The sequence below is a fragment of the Ursus arctos genome, unplaced genomic scaffold (genome assembly GCF_023065955.2).
Source record: "Ursus arctos isolate Adak ecotype North America unplaced genomic scaffold, UrsArc2.0 scaffold_18, whole genome shotgun sequence".
Lineage (NCBI taxonomy): Eukaryota > Metazoa > Chordata > Mammalia > Carnivora > Ursidae > Ursus > Ursus arctos.
In genome coordinates, this window is record NW_026622852.1 from 55,518,084 (window position 1) to 55,540,908 (window position 22,825).

General features: G+C 51.9%; 1 protein-coding gene across 2 annotated transcripts in view; it reads left to right on the forward strand.

Moving 5' to 3' along the window:
- Window positions 1-22,560, forward strand: part of ABL1 (ABL proto-oncogene 1, non-receptor tyrosine kinase) — a 132,829-nt gene extending 110,269 nt beyond the window's left edge. For both annotated transcript variants that reach the window (XM_026514196.4, XM_026514197.4), the window contains exons 4-11: window positions 344-616; window positions 8,027-8,111; window positions 9,012-9,189; window positions 10,959-11,143; window positions 14,523-14,675; window positions 16,202-16,291; window positions 16,648-16,812; window positions 18,847-22,560. In XM_026514196.4, coding sequence (XP_026369981.1) covers window positions 344-616; window positions 8,027-8,111; window positions 9,012-9,189; window positions 10,959-11,143; window positions 14,523-14,675; window positions 16,202-16,291; window positions 16,648-16,812; window positions 18,847-20,564 — 2,847 coding nt within the window. In that variant the 3' untranslated portion in view covers window positions 20,565-22,560. The remainder of the gene's footprint in view (window positions 1-343; window positions 617-8,026; window positions 8,112-9,011; window positions 9,190-10,958; window positions 11,144-14,522; window positions 14,676-16,201; window positions 16,292-16,647; window positions 16,813-18,846) is intronic.
- Window positions 22,561-22,825: the final 265 nt, after the last annotated feature.

Genomic DNA, 22,825 nt, shown 5'->3' on the forward strand with positions numbered 1-22,825 from the left:
CGGGTCAGGTGACTGCAGTGACAGTGATGTTTAGGCCAGGCTCAGGATGGTAAGAGAGCACCAGGCATGTGGTGATTAGATGGCTGGAGGATTTCACGCGGAGGGAGCAGCAGATACAAAGGCCCTGAGGCATTTTGTTGCATCTTTCTGCTTTAGCAAGTAAATTACAGCATGTGTAGAGAAACACGACCCAGGTAGTGTTCTGCACACTCTGTCCCGTGTGGAGCGCCATTTATCTGAGGGTTTTGCTGTGCACCGACTTAGGCTCCGCAGAGCTGGCTTACGGGAGTTGTTTGGGTTTGTGCGTGCTCTGTGGGCTGAAGGCTGTCCCTGTCTCCCTCAGCTCTACGTCTCCTCAGAGAGCCGCTTCAACACTTTGGCTGAGCTGGTTCATCATCACTCGACTGTGGCGGACGGGCTCATCACCACTCTCCATTACCCGGCCCCCAAGCGCAACAAGCCCACCGTCTACGGCGTGTCCCCCAACTACGACAAGTGGGAGATGGAGCGCACGGACATCACCATGAAGCACAAGCTGGGAGGAGGCCAGTACGGGGAGGTGTACGAAGGCGTGTGGAAGAAATACAGCCTGACGGTGGCCGTGAAGACCTTGAAGGTAGGCCTGGGCCTGCCGCCGCTCACGGTGCCGCGGCTTGTACGGCCCGTCATTGCCGGGGCACGGTGACACTGCTCTCCGGGTGGCCTGCCCCAGCGCTCAGGTCTGAGGGGGTAACCAGCGCCCAGGAAGCGCCTCTTTGGGCCTCTGTGGTCCTTTTTTTCCAACGGGTTCAGTCCCTCTCCCCGACTTCGGTGCCTCCACATACAGTGAGAGCCGAGAAGTGCTGTGGTTTTCTGGTGTAAAAAGATGAGTCATTTGGAGAAGTGTTTTCATTATGTGGAGGATTCTTTCAGAGCCGTGGGTTTCCGTTCCGTCTGTGTGGCATTTGGATCACTTCCTATTGAGAGTTAAGAGAAGGAGGAAAAACTAAGTCTTGAAAGAAGGGGATTTGACCAAAATGCATTTGACTCTAATGTGGATTTTTGTTGGCAGATTTGAAAGGCAAGTACACTGGGTGTTCCTAGCAGGTTCTGGTTCTGGAAATGGAGGTGTGACAAGGCATGAAGGGAGCATCAGGGCTTCTTCCTAACTCAAGTACCGTCGGGTCATTCTTGTTAACTAGGACTTTTGCCCTCTCCACTCAAGCGTGGGGTTTGTAGTTTTCCAGCAGATTTGAAGTCCTTTGAAATGTTCAGGAGGCCAAGCAAGGTTTCCTTTGCAGCCCCCTCTGCCTTCCCGATGTGATCTGAGCTTTTATCTGTGGGCAGAGTGTCCCCTAGTGTTGACCTGTGCTGTTTTCACTTGCTTTAAAGGAACCGATTACACTGACACATGGACAGAGACTGAGAGGGGAGGCTCCCCGTAGCCACTCGATAAGAAAAAGAATGGAAACATCCACGACTGGGAGGAAGGGGCCCAAGTGTGGGTCTCTGGAGTCCGTGGGGCACACGCTTGGAGACTCCTGAAGCCAGATCACTTGCCTTTTAGGGACTCTGTTACTTCCTTGCTGCCTTTACTCAGAGGCACAGGAAAGTGGAAATTATGGTTTCTGGCTGATGTGAAGTGACGCTTTAGGGAAAGGATCATGCTCTTTAGTTCTAGAAACCAAGAGTGGCTTCCTGGTACTCCTGTTGATTGTGCCCCCTTAGATCAGTCCTTGGGGTGGGACTGACACTTGTGTGTTGGAGAGTGGGGGGTGATGTGGTTTGGGGTCACCTTGAGGACTCCTGGATATTTTCTAGACATGATTTTTTAAAAACACAGCAAGCATTTATTGAGTTCCTTGCTTCTGTTCGCTGGACCCTGGCTTAACCCTGGGATTATGAAATAGACTTCTTTACTTCCGGCTAGTCTAGGTAGTAGAACAGCGTAGCTAAGGAGGAGAAATAGGCAGTAGGACGATAACCACAGTGTGGTGTGATAGGTGCCAGATTAGAGGCAGGCGTGTGGCACTCCCGACACCGCATAGGAATGGGAGGGGGGGTACTGGTAAGCTCTACTTGGCGGGGAGAAAGCACGAAGGGAACCACAGGTTGGTGCTGTAGGGGAGGACCAGGGTTGGCCAGGAGAGCAGAGGCCTGGACAGAGCGGAGGGTGAAGAGCCTGCACTAAGTCACACAGGGTTTGAACCGGCTAAGGAGCTGGGACGTTATCCTGGAGGTCGTGGGGGACACTGAAGGGTTTGATGCACAGATGATTGGATTGGGGCTTCATAAAGATGGCTGCGTGGGTGAGTCCTAGAAAAAACAAAACCGCCGTTGCCCCACCTCCGCCAGATCAGGCGAGGCCAGGGAGAGGCATGTGCTCGTGCTCCAGTGTCTCAGTTTGGCACAGGATGAAGAGCAGGCCCGGCTCTGGGTCTTGACGAGCTCGAGAAACTGTTAAAGGCCCAGGCAATACCTACACATTTGCCACTATTTGCAAAAACGAAACAAGGGAGAACAGAAGCACAAAGTACCCTAGGTTTCCATCCAGGAAAGGCTTGTTTAAAAACTTCAGGAAGAGGGAGACTTTGCACAACTTGAAATATGGGGAAAACACAGCCCAACAACTGATACCGTGGCACTGTTTCCTGAGCAACTGAAGGTGGGCATTCCAGAGGAGGGACCCCTCCTGGAGTTCAGCGGCAGTGGTGGCTTTCTTATACCAGGGAATCAGAATTATCTGGAGGTTGTATGCCTTTTAGAATATATTTCTCTAATGATTTATTATTAAACTTTTTATTATACTTTTAATGGTTTTCCCCAAGAGCTTTATTAACTTTATAGTCCCACAGTTGGTTAAAAAAAAAAAAAAATTACAGAATCTAGTCGCATGGATTTCTGGGAGTCGTCACCCCGCTGATAGCTAATTAGGGAAAAGGGAATGCATCATATTCTCGAGATGTGTGTCAACCCAAAATACAGTACTAAGCAACTGCTAAATAAATTATCCCTTCTTCCACCTCCCCTGCACAAAGCACATCTCTATAGTAGGTTTCCCACTTGACAAATGAGATTAGTGTCACTATTTTGGGCATTTGTCTCCACTGGAGTAGTTGAGAACTTTGGGTTCTAAATGACAGTAATGGCTAATGTTTTTTGAGCTCTTGCTATGTGCCCGGCAGGGTCTGAGTGCTCCACCTGTAGCCTCTCATTTAATCCTTTCAACCACCCTAAGGGAAGGGTCCCTCCTGTCGCCCCCGTTTCAGGCTCGAGGAAACTGCAGTGGAGGGAGGCCGGGTAACAGGCCTGGCGTTAGCCAATGAGGAGCCGCAGGGCCAGGGTTCCGGCCCAGGCATCCTGCCTCAGAGCCCAGCTCCTTTCTTCTTTCCTTAATTGTCTCTCCGGTTCATTCCTCACACACCATGAAAAATACACAAACTACAGTTACAGGTCTTAGAAATCCCCTTCCCGCCCGTATTCACTTTGCCTCAGGCTGCAGCTGGATCTCCCTTTCTCTCCAGGACCCAACTGGGCACCTGAGTCTCCGTCTGCTCCTTCCCCCCACCCCACCTGTTTTGTGTTGCTGGCCCCTCTTGAGGTGGCACAGGTGGCAAGACCCTGCTTTAACCCGGTCTCTCTATTATCCACCACGCAGCATTGGGTCCTGTACCTTCGGGGCCTGAGACCAGAAGAGACGGGGAAACAGGAGTGCACCAGGGTGACCTCTATGGGCGGGAGACTGGGATTAAAGCAGAGGCCCACGGATGAGTACTGCTAGTTTGAGTTCTGACGTAATTCGGCAGGCTGTAGGCTTACCGTTACCTGTGTATTATCAGTGTTACAGGTGGGATGTGCCTGAGAGAACCAGCTGTCCGCTACAAGAAAGCCCCACGTTTCAAATGAGCCGTAGTCCAAAAGTTTGTTTGTAAGTCCGTTTTTTTTCCATGAAACGGTTCTGTAAGTCGTAGAATTTGGGAAAGACTACTGTTGATCTAGTGTGGTGATAGGATTGACTCATAAGCTATGACAGATTTACCATTAAAATAGTGGAAAATAACGTTGTTGAAAAATGTGAAGACTTAAAATTGCACTCAGTTCTTTACCTGTTTTTCAAATAGGTAATGTATGTGCATAGCATCTTCTACCCTTGATTTTTGTGACTTTCCAGAGATAGTCCACGTGTGGGTATCTTTTTGAACCATACGGCCACGTGTTCTAGACACTTCTCTGTGCCTTCTGGCGTCCGTGTATCCTGGCATTGTTCCTTGTTGGTACCCGTAAGGTGATCTGTTTTTGAATGGGTATATCTTAACACGTACCAGCCTTCAGTGGGCATTGGTGTTCTTTCCCGTACTTTGCTGTTACAGACGGTGCCACGCGGATTCTTCTTGTTGGACACGTGGAAACTGTCCTGCTGGTCAGCTCCCCAGAGTGCACAGATCGAGGAGCATGTACCAATTTGTCCTTGACCAGCGGTGCTGGCAAAGTGCCTTCATGACTCTGCGCTGGCCAACGTGGTCTGTTTGGGTTCGGGTTTTGTTTGTTGTCTTTTTCCCCAGGAAGTTGATTCTGTTAGGGAGCTCCAGAAACGAGCAGAGAAGGAAGGGCTCCAGGATGGCACCGGACACTCACGTGCCCCGGCTCTCCGACTCCCCGAGGGGGCGTGCACAGGGAGAGAGGCGCCCACTGTTGCCGTGTTTCTCGCTCTTGCAGAGGGTTCTCTTCTGGCTGGGAGCTAGGTACACCGTGTGTTTGAGGACCAGGGCCACACGGGTTCTGTGTGAGGTGGTTTCTCGTGCATCTGGTTGGTGAACACCTCCCTTGGCCTGGCTCAACGGCTCTGCCCATCTCTGCAGGCTGCCGGATGGCCCTTCACTATGGTGGTAACCGTGCTAACCCCACATTTGGTTGAGAACCAGCGACAGATGTGGAAACTGAGCTCTCCTTGGAACCCGCTCCAGGGCCGTGGTCCCTGCTGAGACTCAAGGAGGCGTGAAGGGCACTCAGGGCTGTGCTGCAGCACCAGGGGGATGCTGAGCCATTTACACGAACGCTGTTCTTTGTTAAAGCCATAGAACGCCTGCGCCTGGGGGAGGCCAGTGAGCAGGAAGGGCGAAGCTGGATAGAAAGCACCCGTGAGATCCTGGGTCTGGAGAATCTGTGTCTGTGAGAAAGACAACACAAAGCCACGCTAACTGAAGACCCAGCCCGTCTCTCTTACAAGCACTGTATTTAGCCTGCTTCCCAGGAATGGAGATCACCTGTCTTCATTCCAGTAAAAGGGGGTCCCGCGGATGGAATCCTGCCCACGAGGCAGATGCAGCTCTTCTCCGCATTTGTGGACTAGAAGGGGACGTTCAGAGAAACGTCCCTTACCGGGCATGTGAGTAACTTCGTGCGGCCACGCAGTGGCAAGGCTTGGTCTGCGTAACTCAGAAGCCATTAACCTCCCCCTGTACCTGCCAGGCCTTCGTGCGCATCGAGGCCAGGCCGGTCAGTCCTGGTGAGGAGAGCTGGCTGACCCAGTGCCCTCCCAACAGACGAGGCCGACACTCAGCCTTCACCTTAATTGATCGGAGTGCGTTTTACTTTACTCTGGAAGACCTTTCAAAAAAAAAAAAAAAAAGATGGAAGGTTTTTATTTTATTTATATTATTTTTTAATATTTTATTTATTTGTCAGAGAGGGAGAGAGCACACCAGCAGGGGGAGCATCAGAGGGAGAGGGAGAAGCAGGCTCCCCACTGAGCAGGGAGCCAGATGCAGGACTTGACCCGAGGACCCTGGGGTCATGACCTGAGCTGAAGGCAGACGCTCAACCGACTGAGCCACCCAGGTGCCCCAGATGGAAGGTTTTTAGATCAAAGTCAAGGACTAGAGCAGGCTGGCATTGGGGGTGTCTCCAGTTTCATACAGCTGCAAAAGTCCAACACTGCTAGGAGTTTCCATTGTAAATTGAACCAGGCCTGAGTCCAGCAGGGGGAGACAAGTTCACGCCGATTGTCCTGAAAGAAAAAAACCAGGAATTATTTATACTGTGCGCACGTGTACGCGCGTGTGTATGAGTGAGGGGAGAGCGAGACAGAGAGAGGAGAGGGCTGCCTTTGAAAGCCCTATTGTTCCTTCTGCGCGTTCACGCCTCTCAAGATCCAGACATGGTTCTTTTAGAAAAGAGTCCGTAGCTATGAGAGCGCATGATCTTTCTGAAATGATTTCACTGTGGGTGGTTTATTATGTGCCACTTTAAAAAAGGAAAACTCCACTTGTCTAGAAAGCTTTATCTGAGAGCTGCATTTTGAACATATTGCTGGCCAGGCAAGGTTCTTGAAGCCCGTGGTCCTTACGTGAGCGGCATTGACTCGCCGACTCCGGCAGGCGCGTGCTCTCCCGCCTTGACATTAGCGTGTCACCCGGCGGATCAGAGCGCTCCACGCACAAGCGGCATGGTCTGCTGAGCATGTTAAGGAGCAGAGGACTCCGAAGAATTGAGCAGCCAGTGGGGTGGTGGCAGGGATGAGTTCTTGTCCCCCGTACAGCTTGATGTGATGTTTAATTGACATTAGAACGGCTGACCATTGTTAAAGAGCAATAAATTGTCTCTGAGTCTCAGCCTCGCAGAGCCCTAAGCTACGTGATAATGGGCAGACACGTGTCCTCAGCGGCCATGCTCCGCTAGTAAACATGACTGACCGCAGCAGGCACGCACGAGGTAGAGGATGACCTGTCCTCTGGAAGTCGTCCCCACGTGCGGGGGCAGGAATGGCGCAGCCACGGTGATGCCGCAGTAAGGACACCTGAGCTCGCTGTCTCCCGAAGGGGCAGACACAGTGTATAAGGTGCCACATTGAAAATAAGGTTGATAAAGGGGCCCCTGGGTGGCACAGTCGGTGCAGTGTCCGGCTCTTGGTTTCAGCTCGGGTCATGATCCCAGGGTCATGGGATCGAACCCCACGTGGGCTCCACACTCAGCAGGGAGTCTGCTAAGGTTTCTCTCTCCATCTGGCCCTCCCCGTGTGTGCGCGTGCTCCCTCTTGTTCTCTCAAATAAATAAATCAACCTTTTTTTCAAAAAAAGGAAAACGTTGATAAAGCTTTCCTCTCGGGTGAGTCTAGTTTTCCAGATCACTTCCCATTCGCATTGCAGTCTTTCTCTCTGGACAAATTCAGACTCCGCGTTGAAACTTGGAGGGAGGTGTCCTGCTTCTCTCGCTGGCCCTTGTAGCCAGGCTGTCACGGCAGACAGACCAGGTCATTCGCCCCCCACCTGCTTCTTATTGCGGTGGTTAGTCAGAGGACAGTCGGTTAAGTCCAAAGAGGTTTACCTTACACGAGCCACAGAAGGCTCCTGCGCAGTAGGGCCGGCCGCCGTGTGCGGGGCGAGGCGCCCAGCGCTCCAGGGGGAGCCTCGACCCGAAGCACGTGAGGAGGTGCGGAACTAGCATCATGTTTGCTCTGGGCGTTTGCTGGGATCTTTGTCTCCGCGTGGCATTTCCATACGGTGAACCTGCTAAAACGTGACCTGGTGAATCTGTCATTAGGGGGCCGCTGCGGAGGCCTGTTTTAGAACCTGAGTCAGTCTGCCTGGTCGGTGGTGGTGATTGCTCCGTGACGCCGCGTTTCAGAATGCTCTGCAGTTGAGCCTCCTCGATCATATGTTGAGTTGCGGTTCTTCTTCGGTAGGATAGTATCTTCTTGTGTCCTCAGGGTGTCTTCCGTTAAATTGGGTATGTTTCTGATTCTTCAGGTGATTTTTGTTTTTTAATGGGAAGTGTTTTAGGGCTCCTTGGAAACCCGCTATTCCTTAGGGAAATACCGTCCACACAGCAGTCCCTGGAAGCAAGTTGCCGACATCTCTTGGTTGCCCTCGGTGAGAATTCACGAGTTCAGCACCAAAGGGGAAGATTCCCTGTGCTGCCGGGGCGACGACCCGGGGAGCCCGTCCAGAGCCGTGTGGGCCAGCGTGGTTGTCAGTCGGAGCTCGGGTTTGCGCTAACCATTCAAGCTGCACCTTCCCGCGGAAACAACTTCATCCCTTTGTCTCCACAGGAGGACACCATGGAGGTAGAAGAGTTCTTGAAAGAAGCTGCGGTAATGAAAGAGATCAAGCACCCCAATCTAGTGCAGTTGCTCGGTGAGTGCGCAGAGCTCTGGAGGGGGGCCTTTTCATCAGACCCTCTGGGTGGTGCAGGGGCTGGGAAGGAAGAGGTGGATGGTTTGCTGCATGAACGTCCCTGAGGGGGACATCTGTCCTCTGCCAGTCCTCAGCCCGTGGTAAAAAGGGGGCCGACGTGGGACGGGGTGTGTGTGTGTGTGTGTGTGTGTGTGTGTGTGTGTGAGAATATGTTATTACTTTCTTTTTTTCTTTCTTCTTTTCTTCTTTTTTTCTTTTTCTTTTTTTTAGAGGAGGAGAGGGGGCGGGGAGGCAGAGGGAGAGGGAGATAGAATCTTAAGCAGATTCACATCCAGCATGGAGCCCAATGAGGGGCTCAATCTCAGGACCCTGAGATCATGACCTGAGTCAAAACCTAGAGTCAGATGCTTAACCGACTGAGCCACCCAGGTGCCCCCTCCCCCCATTTCTTTTTTAAGGGGTTGGGGGAGGACGTTATTACTTTAAATCGATACCTAAAAGCAATCAAATGCAAATCTCAAATGGCTTCTGAAACAGGAATTTTCCAGAGTCCCTTCACTGCAGTTATTCTGTAGGCAGACATCACCGTGTGGGGGTGAACTGACAGTGGTGTAGGCTGTTTGGTGTGCGCCAGACCTTTGCCTCTCAACTCGGTGGCAGCCTCTTGTGTTGGAGTTCAAGGGCCCAAGAAGAAGAAAAGAGCATGGCCACGTCCCTCCCACAGGAACGTGATCACAAGCCACGAGTGCTTGGAACTGTGGTAGAGGTTGGACCCTAGACTTAGGGGCAGAGACAGAAGCCGTTTCAGGAGCCCTTCGGTATCGCGCGGGCCTTTCGGGGGTTGGTGCGCTCGGGAGCAGAGCAGCACACCAAAGCCCACGATGTCTTTCTTGTTGGCAGGGGTCTGCACCCGGGAACCCCCATTCTATATAATCACTGAGTTCATGACCTATGGGAACCTGTTGGATTACCTGAGAGAGTGTAACCGGCAGGAGGTGAACGCCGTGGTGCTGCTGTACATGGCCACTCAGATCTCGTCCGCCATGGAGTACCTGGAGAAGAAGAACTTCATCCACAGGTAGGAGCCTGGCCAGGCAGCCCTTGCCACAGAGCCGCGGGGCCGGCGTGCGGCCGGCAACCTTTTACAAAGCTCCAACCTGCAGGGTCTTAGGGCTCAGCTTCTCGCTTTAGTGCTGGCAATACGGCAGGCCTTGGGCCAAAGGCAGACGCTGGGTTCCTGACCTCGCTGGCTTCAGGCGTACGTCCAGGACCAAACTCAGCAGGCCTAGACCCTGGACCCGCCGAGCAGTGGAGCCCCACGGTAAGAACTGTTTCCCCTCAGCACCGTTTTGGGCCACGTGGAATACTAAGTGAAGTTCATCAGAGGCATCCTTCCTGATAATCAGCGCTCCCCAGGAAGCAGAGTGCGAGGCAGGTGCTCATCCGTAATGACCTCCTCCCCCGGGAGGCTGGCGTGGCGTCTGCACAGGCTCGCGGTCACAGCCGGTGCACGGGCTTTGTTTTTGCCATTGCGTGTTTTCTCCCTCCTTTCTCTTTATTATCATTTCATTCTCCACTTAACTCGCTGTCCTCTGGTTCAGGGATGTTTCCACGATTGTCAGAACTGTGTATATGTAGTTCTAAATTTGCTGTTTTGAAGCCTGGAGTGTTTTGACCTTCAAGCGTGCACAATTATCTTCGTGTTCGCATTCCTTGCTGGTGGAAATGGCTTCCTAGCGAAGTGACGGCCTAAGCAGGACAGGGGCTGATGGGCCTTGCCGGTGACTTTTACACAAGATGTTCTCCACGCCGCTGCTGTGAACTTTCGTACCCAATTAGCTCAAGTATGAAGCCTGTACATGAGATTTCATAGTGAGGAATGGGAGCAGCATGTGTGGAAGGCTGGCCGCTCCCTGTAAGACAGATTTCCTGGGCCGCGTGAGAGCTGAGTCCCATGCTCCTGTTACTCAAGAAGGTGAACCCTCTGAGGCTGCAAATTGAGATTTCTTGACTTCTGGTTTGCTTTGCATGGCTAGATCCGTTCCCTCTTCATTTCACGAACTTAAAATGCTTTACCAAAATCCGATTAGGCACAAGTCTTCTGCATTTAGTTTCTCTCTGATTGCTGATAATCAGGCTGTCTTAGGCGCCCATCGCCCGAAGGTGCTGCCTCTTCTCACTCCTCCGCTCCGTTTTGCCTTGCGATTTCATGGTTAACATCCATGAACCAGAGATTAGACTCCCACCTCCCTGGGACAAGCAGGAGGCGAGAGGAAGCTGATTATACAGGGGAGATTTTGTAGGATACGTTCGGATAAGCATCAGGAGGAAAGAGGAGAGTGCGAAACACAATTTGGGGGGAAGATGCTGTGAGCTTTGTTTTATTTTGTCCTTTCTCAAGTCTGGATAGGCCAAATGGAGGCTCCCTCTGATGGAAGTTGAGGACTGGCTGGTGCCTTTGTTCCCTGTGCCTGGCGTAGAGCTGTCCTGACCCGGCAGACCCTTAGGTGACCGTAGGTGTGCAGGCGTCAGTGGAAGCACTCTACGTATTAACTCGTGGCCGCTCACGACAGCCCTAAGAAGTAGGCGCTGCCATTATCAGCTTCATTGTGAGGATGAGGGTAGCGGAGGCCTAGGGTAGTGAACTTGCACCCCCTGCCGCCTCTCACCTTGGTGGGAGCTCAGGCGGATGCAAGGGACGAGCGCTGCTCCCGCTGGGGTATTCACACACGTTCCCCGGGGGACTGGACCCAGTTGTCGGGAGTGTGCCCTCACTCGCTGGTGGTGGATTCGTGAAGCCGGGAAAGCTGGTCACAACTCTCACGGATGAACGCTTTCTCTTCCCAGAGATCTCGCTGCCCGAAACTGCCTGGTCGGGGAGAACCACTTGGTGAAGGTGGCTGATTTCGGCCTGAGCAGGTTAATGACCGGGGATACCTACACGGCCCACGCTGGGGCCAAGTTCCCGATCAAGTGGACGGCGCCAGAGAGCCTGGCCTACAATAAGTTCTCCATCAAGTCCGACGTCTGGGGTAAGGGCTGCTGCTGCTCCTGGTCAGCCCTCGTCTGCCAGGGTGGGCTCCTTCTCCCATTTTCCTCACTCTCCGTGCCTTTTCACTGCCTCTTTCTTGCTCCTTCATTTATTACTTAATTCTTTTTTCTTATAATAATTTTTTATTATGTTTTGTTAGTCACCATACAGTATATCCTTAGTTTTTGATGCAATGTTCCATGATTCATTGTTTGCGTATAATACCCAGTGCTCCTTGCAATACGTACCCTCCTTACTACCCATCACCGGCCTATCCCAGTTCCCCACCCCCTTCCCTCTGAAGCCCTCAGTTTGTTTCCCAGAGTCTACAGTTTCTCACGGTTCATTCCCCCTTCTTTTTACCCCCCCTTCATTCTTCCCTTCCTTCTCCTACCCATCTTCCTATTTCTTATGTTCCATAAATGAGTGAAACCATATGATAAGTGTCTTTCTCTGCTTGACTTATTTCACTTAGCATAATCTCCTCCAGTCCCATCCATGTTGCTGCAAATGTTGGGTAATCATTCTTTCTGATGGCTGAGTAATATTCCATTGTATATATGGACCCCATCTTCTTAATCCAATCATCTGTTGAAGGGCATCTCGGCTCCTTCCACGATTTAGCTATTGTGGACAATGCTGCTATGAACATTGGGGTGCATATGGCCCTTCTCTTCACTACGTCTGTATCTTTGGGGTAAATACCCAGTAGTGCAATGGATGGATCATAGGGTAGCTCAATTTTTAACTTTATAAAGGACCTCCACACTGTTTTCCAAAGTGGCTGTACCGACTTGCGTTCCCACCAACAGTGTAAGAGGGATCCCCTTTCTCCACATCCTCTCCAACATTTGTGGTTTCCTCCCTTGTCAGTTTTTGCCATTCTAACTGGCGTAAGGTGGTATCTCAATGTCGTTTTGATTTGAATTTCCCTGATGGCAAATGATTTTAAACATTTTTTCATGGGTCTGTTAGCCATTTGTATGTCTTCATTGGAAAAGTGTCTGTTCGTATCTTCTGCCCATTTTTTTGTTTCCCGTGTATTGCGTTTGAGAAGTTCTTTGTAGATCTTGGATACTAGTCTTTTATCTGTAGTGTCATTTGCAAATATCTTCTCCCATTCCGTGGGCTGCCTCTTAGTTTTTTTGACTGTTTCCTTGGCTGTGCAGAAGCTTTTTATCTTGATGAAGTCCCACAAGTTCATTTTTTCTTTTGTTTCTCTTTCTCCCTTTACAGTTTTTACTCCTGTTTTCTCTCCAAAATGAAATAAAAGCCAGCGTTTTCTTCCAAAATAATTTAGATTAACTTTTTTTCTTCCCCTCTAACTTACCACCTTCATCCACAGTGTGCTGCTTGGGTTTGTGGGGGCAGTTAACCAGCCCAGCAGGCACCCAGGGTCTCCTGAGCAGGGAATGCTATGTAGTTTGGTTTGGGCTTTAAGTAGGATATTGCCCTTGGAAGCTTCATGTGCCAGTATTTTTACCTTTTGTTGAAGAACTTCTTATTGTGGCAGGTGGTAAGCATACACCGAAGAAGGCGGAGTTGTGTCATGACCCCTGTGCACGTATCACCCGCCTTCCCCGGCCATCAGCTCGTGGTGCTCCTACACCCTCTGTCCTCCCTCCCGACTATTTTGAAGCAGATCCCAGAGAGCATGTGATTTTGTCCATAAATATTTTAGTATGAGTCTCTCAAAGATGGCTTTTTTATTCTTGTAACCACATTGCCCCTTCTCCCCAAATTGACAGTAATTTCTGAATATCACGATACAGTGTGTTCACATTTCCACTTGAGTCGTAAAAGTCCTACTTTTACGGTCTGTTTGAGTTGAGGTCCAGGTACCGTTCACACAGGCGGGTGGTCGATGCGCCCTCAGTGCCGTCTGGTCTGTAAGCTCCTGCTCCATCGTTTCTCTGCCCTTGCTGTCTGTCTGTTGAAGAAACCCCTCACGTGTCCTTCCACATCTCCCACACTGCATCCCTGCACTGTGGTTTAGTGTGTTCCTCTGTCTTCGGTATTCCTAGTAAGTTTAGGGCAGGTGGGTCTGGGCCGCTGGGTCATCCTCGGCTTTGACTTCATTCAGCAGGACGACGTCATGCACTGTGGTGTCCTGTTTCATCAACAACGCACGGGGCTCCGTTTCCCTCTCTCCTACGATTTTAGCAGCTCCTGGTACCCATTGCCCAGGTCCACTTTTTGATGAGGGGTTGCCAAATGGGGCTTCTCTAATTCTGTCACTCCTTATTCCCTCTTTAGCTCAGTACTTCTGTAAGAAGAAACCCTCCTCTGTTGGGTTACTCGGGGGTGCAGTTCATTTAGGAAAGGCAGCATCGTTGTTTGCTTCCTTGCCCTTGTTTCCCAGTGTTCACACAAACAAGTTGGTTTTTAATACCCTCCAGTGATGACCAAGTAGATTTTGGGGTTGTTTTCTTTTGTGACATTATTACGATAGCTACATAGATAGATAGATAGATAGATAGATAGATATGACATGTTTGATATATTTTAATCCGCTCTAGTTCTTTTCCTTATTGATACTCAGATCGTCTCTTATTTGGCCAGTGGGAACTTCAGATTGCTTCTGGTCCTTTTACAAGACCCTGGTAGTCTTCAGTAGCGTCTGTGCTGTCTAGAGCAATAAAGATATTCCAGGTTCATTCGCTGCCCTAGACCTGAATCACCCATTTCTCCAAGGAGTCCTGGTCCCTTTAATGAGATCTGGAATTTCAAGGCTATCATCTGGGCTTTCAAGACTTTCAAATATTTTTTTAAAGATTTTATTTATTTTGAGAGAGAGGGCACGTGCGTGCACATGCAGAGGGAAAGAATCTCAAGCATACTCCATGCTGAGTGTGGAGCCCCATATGGGGCTCGATCTCATGACCCTGAGATTGTGACCTGAGCTGACAAGAGTTGTATGTGTAACCAACTGAACCAGCCAGGCGCCCCGATTTTATGATTTTTATGAAATGTTTGGAGTTGGAAGGGCCCTTGGAGAGGATACTGTACACCAGAAAGAGGTGGCTTGTCTTAGACATTCAGCTACTTGCTCTCAGATCTAGGAGTAGAAGTGGCCTCCTGACTTCCAGCGCTAGGTGCCCTCTACCATAAATCCCAGCAAGGTGGTCACATTACCTCAGAGACAGTGGAGGGGCCGATCAGCCCAGTTTCTTCTCCCATTCAGCATATTTTGGATGGGGCGGGGTGTTAACATCTCATTCTGTCCTGGGCTGTTGGTCATTCAGAGCCTGGTAAGATGTGCCTGGCCTGCTTCTGAGGGTGTAACTTCGAATGTCCACTACATAGGTAACCAATTTTAAATGCAGTATGGTTAAGCTTCATGCATCTTGAACAAGCTGTCTCTTTCTTTTTGCTTGTAGCTTTTGGAGTATTGCTTTGGGAAATTGCTACCTATGGCATGTCGCCTTACCCAGGAATTGACCTGTCCCAGGTGTATGAGCTGCTAGAGAAGGACTACCGCATGGAGCGCCCAGAAGGCTGCCCGGAGAAGGTCTACGAACTCATGCGAGCATGTGAGCCTTCCCCCGCCAGTTGTAGAAATTCTTCGTGGGCACTGTGAGAAATTATCGTCCTGGACTGTATTCCCAGACTGAAATAGTGCTCCGCTTCCTTTCCGCACTCACAGAAGCAGCCAGTGTAGCAGTTAGGTGCATACTCACGCACGACTTTTCTCAGTGTGTCCATACACATTGTACGTAGTCTTCATGTGTGAGGGGGTTTTGGGGTTTGTTTCTAATGCAAAAATGGGATTGATCGACACCAAACTTGGATTTCTTGTTAATAAATACAAATTACTGGGCCCTACCTCCAAATAGTCTGCTGCAGTAGGTAAATACTGCGGGTGATGTCTATCTCGTTGGCTTTATTATATATATTTATATTTACATATATAAAATCATTCTCTCAACTTTTTTGTGCACATAGCTGTATGACAGGCATATCTTTTCTGTCCATATTTCAAAGATCTCTCTCTCACTCCCCACCCCCTTATTTTTATATAGCTGTTTAACTTCCATTAAATGATTTATTAATTCATCCGGTCCCATTTTGGTGGACATTTGGTTTTACACATTTGTTGGCTTTTGCCATTATAAACAAAGCAGGGATGAACACCCTTATACGTATACCTCTGTACATTTTGCTGGTGTTTCTAAAAGTTGAACTCTTGGTTCCAAGGGCTATTTGCATTTTAGATTTTGATAGATTTTACCAAATTGTTTTTGAGGAAAGATGTACCAGTTTATACTCCCACCAGAGATGTAGGAGAGTAACTCTGCGTTCTCACAACACGGGGCTTCATCAGTCCTTAATCCTCACGTCAATCTTGGGGCGCCTGGGTGGCTCAGTTGGTTAAGCATCCAGCTCATGATCTCAGCTCAGGTCTTGAAGTCAGGGTCCTGAGCTCCAGTCTGCATTGGGCTCCACACTGGGCATGGAGCCTACTTAAAAAAAAAAACCCTCATGTTAATCTTGTTTTAATTAACATCTCTTTACTGATGAGGATTTCAGACTTTGATAACCCAGAAGTAAGGGTAAAATAGAGTGCAAGCCATTTGACTCAGTGATTCTCGGCACTTGCTAGAGTGGGGCTGGGGAAAAGATTTGTAAATGTAGTTCTTGCTATCACGTTTCTCTGGGGGTTTACAATCCACATTCCTGCCGATACCTAAAGTCTTTTTGAATTCTTAATGTCTGTAATAGGACACAGTGACATTTGTCACTTTACCTTGTTACAGCAAAAGATGGTTAGCAGGATTGGGGTGCTTTTTTTTTTTAAGATTTTATTTGAGAGAGCACGAGTGGAGGGGGGCAAAGCGAGAGGGAGAAGCAGACTTCCCACTGAGCAGGGACCCTGACACAGGGCTTGATCCCAGGACCCGGAGATTGTGACCTGAGCTGAAGGCAGACGCTTAACCGACTGAGCCACCCAGGCGCCCCTGGGGTGCTTCTTCTATTACCAGACTTCCCTTGAGAATTGCTAGCCCCCCACTTATTAGCAGGGCCTTGTGCATGGTCTGACTGGGTTTCCTCTGTCCAGGTTGGCAATGGAATCCCTCTGACCGGCCCTCCTTTGCTGAAATCCACCAAGCCTTTGAGACAATGTTCCAGGAATCCAGCATATCAGATGGTAAAGTGCCCATTCCTGGGGGTGCCTGCAGTGGCGTGAGCGGTTGGGATGGAAGGGACAGCCAGGTGGGACTCCAGCCTTGGCCCTTTAGTTCACTTCCTGCGAGAAGAGCCCAGGCCAGCAAGTTCCTGAGACCAGAGAGCTGGGCAGAGGTGTTGAACATGGAGCTGTCTTATAGCCATGCACAACTCTGATGAGTACCGAGTGCGATTTTCTCAGCATCTGTATCTCTTTTCTGTAACTGTGCATGGGTGACCACTCCCACCTGAGGGAAAAAAAAAAACAAAAAACACCAGCATACCAAACTGATACCATTACTGATGGCTGCTGATTTTTGGTTTTATTTTTGTTCGTAGAAGTGGAAAAGGAACTGGGGAAAAAAGGTGTGCGAGGGGTTGCAAGTACTTTGCTGCAGGCCCCAGAGCTGCCCACCAAGACAAGAACCTCCAGGAGAGCTGTGGACCACAAAGACCCCACTGATGTGCCTGAGACACCCCACTCCAAGGGCCCGGGAGAGACCGGTATGTCCCCCCGGCCCCACCAGACACCCAGAGGAATCCACACCCCCAGGGCCAGTCAGTACAGGCAGATGGGAAGCAGTGAGTGGACCTGCACAGAAGGGCAGGCAAATTCCTTGTTAGTGATCCAGCTTTGCAAAGAGAAAGGTTCTTCTCTCTGCACAGCATCCTGCCCCTCCTTCTGGGAATCATTAGGAACCATTGGCTTCAGCGGTTAGTTTGGTCGAGTAGGCACAGGTGCTTATGAAACCGAGGGAGAACAAACCCGCCTTTTCATGTATTATTCACAGCATTTGTGGTTGCTCTTGCAGGGCAGATAGAACAATAATAAATATTGAACCAAACGAAGAGCAGCTTGTTGTGAAAGCACTGATATGAGAAGCTCACTGGAACTGACAGAGCCAGGAGACACCCGCGGCACAGAGCTGGTGTCCACGCGTGGTCTCTGAGGAAAGACTGTCGGCCACTGTTGCCTAGACGTGCGGGGGAGGTGGGAGTGGTGCACGGGGGTCTCAGGGAGTCAGGAGGAATAATACTGCCGACACTGCCCTAGTGCCTGCCCTGTGCCCTGCTGTCCCGGCAAAACCCCAGGAATCTGGGATTGTAGAGGCTCCCAGGGGATGCTGGGATGGACCACAGAGGAGTGAACCGGAAGGGGCAGAACAATGAGATGTTTAGCCATCACAGGATTCCCAAATTGTTTTTATTGTGTACCCATAGTGGTTAAAAAAGTCGCCCGTGCAGCCTAAGCATATACACGTACTACCGCACAGACATGTATATTATAAAATACACCAAAAACGTACACTTAGAAGGTTTACATTAAAAAATCCAAATTATAATGCCTTCTTTCCACACCCCCCTGGATCGTCTTGCTCACCCGCTTTGGAGTTCCCGGCATGTAGACCATCCATCCAGAAGCTTGGACCTTTGTCCTTGTGTTAGTTGTCATGATTTCAGGTGGTTGAGCGGTGGAGATGGGGGAGGCCGCTGTGGGAACTTCAGGCTTATTAAAAGCCCAGTGATAAGCAGTCATGTTCATTTATGCCCGTCAGTATTCATCCGAGGGGTGTTTTGATATGTAATCTCATGGTGAGCCAGGAGTGTCAATTAGCTGTTCAGCACTGTGCATAATTCATTAGAAGTTCACGTTCTTCGACTTCTTCTGCTGGATTAAAGTTTTGGAGGTCCTCGGTCCTCTGAGTCAGGTGTCCTGCGTGCCACCTGGTGTTCTGACAGGTGCCGCCTTACACCTCTGCTCCAGTTACAGACGTCCTCTGTGCTGCTCTGGGTGGGACAGAAAGCCGCTCTCCTCACAGCTGCCCTCTGAGGGAGAAGTCTGTCATTCACTAGCCGGGAGCTTGGCAACACCAGAAAGATTCCTTAGGAGCTGTTATTCATATATAAAGAATGCCCATTTAAAAATTTGTGAAGGTCACTCCTTCTTGTTTGCCAAGCATAATAAGTAGCCCGTTGTCACTGTGCTGCACAGCCTCTTCCCTTCGGACCTTACCTCCTAGGAGCCTCGATTGGCAGGTCCGAGAGGCACGGGGCCTGACCCTTTGCTCAGCCCTGTCGTGGTTTTTACGTGCTAGATCGTGGTATTGGAGGACTCTGTGCTGTCAAGGAAGCCCCAGGGCAGGGATAAGGGGCCCGGCTTTCTGTGTTGCTGTCTTCAGGGAAAAGAGACCTACGCTTTTCCTAATAATATTAACAGTGGTGACAACAGTTAGTGAGAAATTATGTGCCGGTAGCTGGAACAAATGCTTTACACTCCCTGCATTACGTTCACACCACAACACTATGGGTGCGTTTTGTTCTCCTCCGTTTCATAGATGAGAGAGCTGAGGATGCACGCCGAGGCGTCCCTTGCCCAGGCCGTGACTGGGGAGTGGCAGAGCCGGTGCTCACATGCAGGCCTACCAGAGCCCAGACCCTTGACTGCTCCTCTGTAGAGAACAGGCGGCCCACCCCAGGTTCCTCCCACGAAGGAGCCTCCGGTCTGGAGTCGTTAAAACTCTTCCCACTGTGTTTCAGATCCTCTGGACCATGAGCCTCCTGTGTCTCCGCTGCTCCCTCGAAAAGAACGAGGTCCCCAGGATGGTGGCCTAAATGAAGATGAGCGCCTTCTCCCCAAAGACAAAAAAACCAACTTGTTCAGTGCCTTGATCAAGAAGAAGAAGAAAACAGCCCCAACCCCCCCGAAACGCAGCAGCTCCTTCCGGGAAATGGACGGCCAGCCCGAGCGCAAGGCGGCCAGTGAGGAAGAGGGCCGAGAAACCAGCAACGGGGGGCCAGCCCTCACACCCTCGGACACAACCGAGCCAGCCAAGTCCCCAAAGCCCAGCAGCGGGGCTGGTGTTCCCAATGGAGCCTTCCGGGAGACGGGGGGTGCAGGCTTCCGGTCTCCCCACCTGTGGAAAAAGTCCAGTACACTGACCAGCAGCCGCCTGGCAGCCAGTGAGGAAGAGAGCGGCAGCAGCTCCAGCAAGCGCTTCCTAAGGTCTTGCTCTGCCTCCTGCGTGCCCCACGGGGCCAGGGACACAGAGTGGAGGTCTGTCACACTGCCTCGGGATCTGCAGTCCACGGGGAGGCAGTTCGACTCGTCCACGTTTGGAGGGCACAAAAGCGAGAAGCCAGCTCTGCCTCGGAAGCGAGCAAGTGAGAACAGATCTGACCAGGTGACCAGAGGCACAGTGACTCCCCCGCCTAGGCTGGTGAAAAAGACCGAGGATGCAGTGGACGAGGTCTTCCGAGACACAGGGGAGTCCAGCCCAGGCTCCAGCCCTCCCAGTCTGACTCCAAAACTCCTCCGCAGGCAGGTCGCAGGGACTCCTTCCTCGGGCCTTCCCCACAAGGATGAGGCTGGGAAGTCCGGTGCCTTGGGGACACCTGCCACAGCTGAGCCGGTGCCCCCCGCCAGCAGAGCAGGGCCAGGCGCGTCCGGAGGGGCCAGCAAGGCCTCCACCGAGGAGCCCAGAGCGAGGAGGCACAAGCCTTCCTCCGAGTCCCCAGGGAGAGACAAGGGGAAACTGTCCAAGCTCAAACCTGTCCCGCCGCCCCCGCCACCAGCCTCCGTTGGGAAAGCCGGGAAGCCCTCTCAGAACCTGAGCCAGGAAGCAGCTGGGGAGGCCGGCACTGGTGGGAAAGCCAAAGCCACGGCTGTGGTTGGGGATGCTGTGAACAGTGACACCATCAAGCCCGGTCCGCTGGGAGAGGGTGTCAAAAAGCCCGTGCTCCCGTCCATGCCAAAGCCACAGTCGTCCAGCAAGCCGGCGGGGACCCCAACCAGCCCAGCTCCCACCCCTTCCACCGTGCCGTCAGCATCCTCTGCCCTGGCCGGGGACCAGCCAGCCTCCACTGCCTTCATTCCTCTCATATCAACTCGTGTGTCTCTTCGGAAAACCCGCCAGCCTCCGGAGCGGATCGCCAGTGGCACCATCACCAAGGGCGTGGTCCTGGACGGCACGGAGGCTCTGTGCCTGGCCATCTCCAAGAACTCCGAGCAGATGGCCAGCCACAGCGCCGTGCTAGAAGCCGGCAAGAACCTCTGCACGTTCTGCGTGAGCTATGTGGATTCCATCCAGCAAATGAGGAACAAGTTTGCCTTCCGCGAGGCCATCAACAAACTGGAGAATAATCTCCGGGAGCTTCAGATTTGCCCAGCGACAGCAGGGAGTGGCCCGGCGGCCACTCAGGACTTCAGCAAGCTCCTCAGCTCCGTGAAAGAGATCAGTGACATCGTGCAGAGGTAGCAGAAGCCAGGCGTCAGTAGAGCCGGAGCCGCGTGCCGTGCGTGAGGGCTTCCCCACACCTGCCACGGTGGCTGCCACGAGACCAGTGAGTTGGGACGTTGGCCCGGGAGCGCTGTGCCGGGCGGAGCCGAGGGTCGCTGTGGAACACAGCCCTACTACCTATGTTTTGCGCCAGCTGTCCTCCTGCACTTTGCCCTTCCCCAGCCCGGGCTCCCCTGAGCCGCCTCTTTCCCAAGTTCTATCTGTGGAGTTCCTGCTCTGTGGACTTCAGTTGGCCTGCCGGCCCCTTCCCCACATAGTGCTCCGAGCCTGAGCTCTTCGGGCCAGGTGGGAAAGCGGATGAGCATTTCTTCTTCGCTCTTCTTTCCAGAGACCCTCCTCTGGTTCTGCCTTCTCCTCCACCTCCCCCAGGGACGAGTGCCCTGGACAGGAGCCTTGTCACCAAGACCTAGGGACTGTCCTCTTCACTTACTCCATGGAGGGAGCCTGTGTACTCCTCCTCTTGTGCCTGCTGCACTGAAGACACGTTTCCAGAATGCCGTCCTGGAAAGTGCTGCCAGCTGGTCACTCTGCCCTCTGTTGCTGCCGGGGGCTGGTGCCCTCACATTTCCTCGTGTGAAGGACAGCTCTTGATTTGGGGGGTAAAACAGGGTGCTAAGACCAGCCGGCCTTCGGGTCCTGGGACAGGTGTGGGAAACTGTCCTTGTCATCCGTTCTCTCGGTTCCTTGCTGTCTTGTGACAGGCACGGCTCGTCCTGGATGGAAAGCTTGAGTCTTAAGGGAGCAGGGTCTCAGTCCAGCGTGCTGGGGCAGAGGAGGCAGGAGGGGTGGCTAGCTGGGTGAACAGCTCGTGCCCAGGTGGTCTGGGGCTGGGCCTGGGCCTGGGCTTAGGCACGTCTGCCTTGGGCCCGGGTCACCTTCCTTTCAGATTTCCAGGTGTCCAGAAAAGGTACTTGGTCTTGATTTCTGACTGATGTCCTTCTCCTCCTTCGTACGTCTGAGACAGAGTAGACTCATGCAGAGCTCTCTTCCCGTGTGGCAAGCCAGTCCTCAGTTTTCTGGAGTTCTTGAAGCATTTCGTGGCCCTGCCCTCAGCCCAGCCGCCTCTGGCACAGCAGGACCTGCCTTCGGCCACCAGCACACGGAAGAAAAGGGCTGTGGTAGCGCAGCCCCAGCCACTGTTGGCTGTGTGCTGAGGGACAGACGTCCTGTTGGATCGCCATGAGCAACACTTAGCCCCCCGTCTCTGTTGGGGTGTCAGGGACGAAGACGACCACCACCAAGGGAGGCCCCAGCACGTGTCTCAAAGAGCAGGCCTTTGTCTCCTCTCCCCAGGCAGCCCGGGACCAGGCTGGTGGGGCAGAGGCCCGGACCGTCTTGAGCTTGACCTAGAAGCAGCTACCGAAGAGTGGGCAGGCACCTGCCTGGACCTCTTGGCAGGCCGAGGAGCAACCCTTGGAGAAACCAGTAGCAACCGCCTTGCACCCCCACGCCTTCTCGTGCCGTGACCACGCACGGGCCCCGTCGTTATGCTCCTCACCTACACTTGTATTTTATTTCTCTGGTAGAGAGGGTTTCCCCTGGATCGATTTACGCTGTCCTCACGGCGCATCACCTCTTTGCCCCCCCAGACTGCTGTGCGACACAGACTGAGGGAGGTGCTCGAACACCGCCAGCGGCCTTGCAGACAAAGCAAAACAGACCCCACCCAGGTTCCCTCAGCTGCTTGGCTCTGTGAGGTGCTGGTGTGTTTGTTCACGTGATGGCCCGCTATATTTTGCATTTATACCTTGGTATTACACTCTTTTATAGACTTGCTTTTTTATAAATGACATGTAAATAGTTTTCCACTATTCTCCCTTCTCAAATGCCTATGGTGTCTTTTTTTTTTTTTTCTTGGTCCAGTACATTTTGTTTCTGTGTATGACTCTGTTTTTTGAATCCACATCTCTTCCGTAGTATTTTTTAAATAAATGTTTACAACATTAGAACTCGGGCACATCGCACTGGTCTGTACTTTCTCCCTGTTGTTCAGAGCTGTGGTGCCTGTGTGCTGGTGGGGGTCCCTGTTTCCCTGAAGGGGGGCTGGAGGCTCCGTGGCGGGATTGCAACACAAATCCTCCATCTTCCTCAGCCTTCCAAAAGCAGTCTCCCCGTCCCGGCCTCAGGCCCTTCTTGTGTCCTTGCCACTGATTTTGCCGGCAGCACTGGGAGTGGGCTCTGCCACCGGAGGGGCCACATCTGACTGGTGTGGCAAAGGA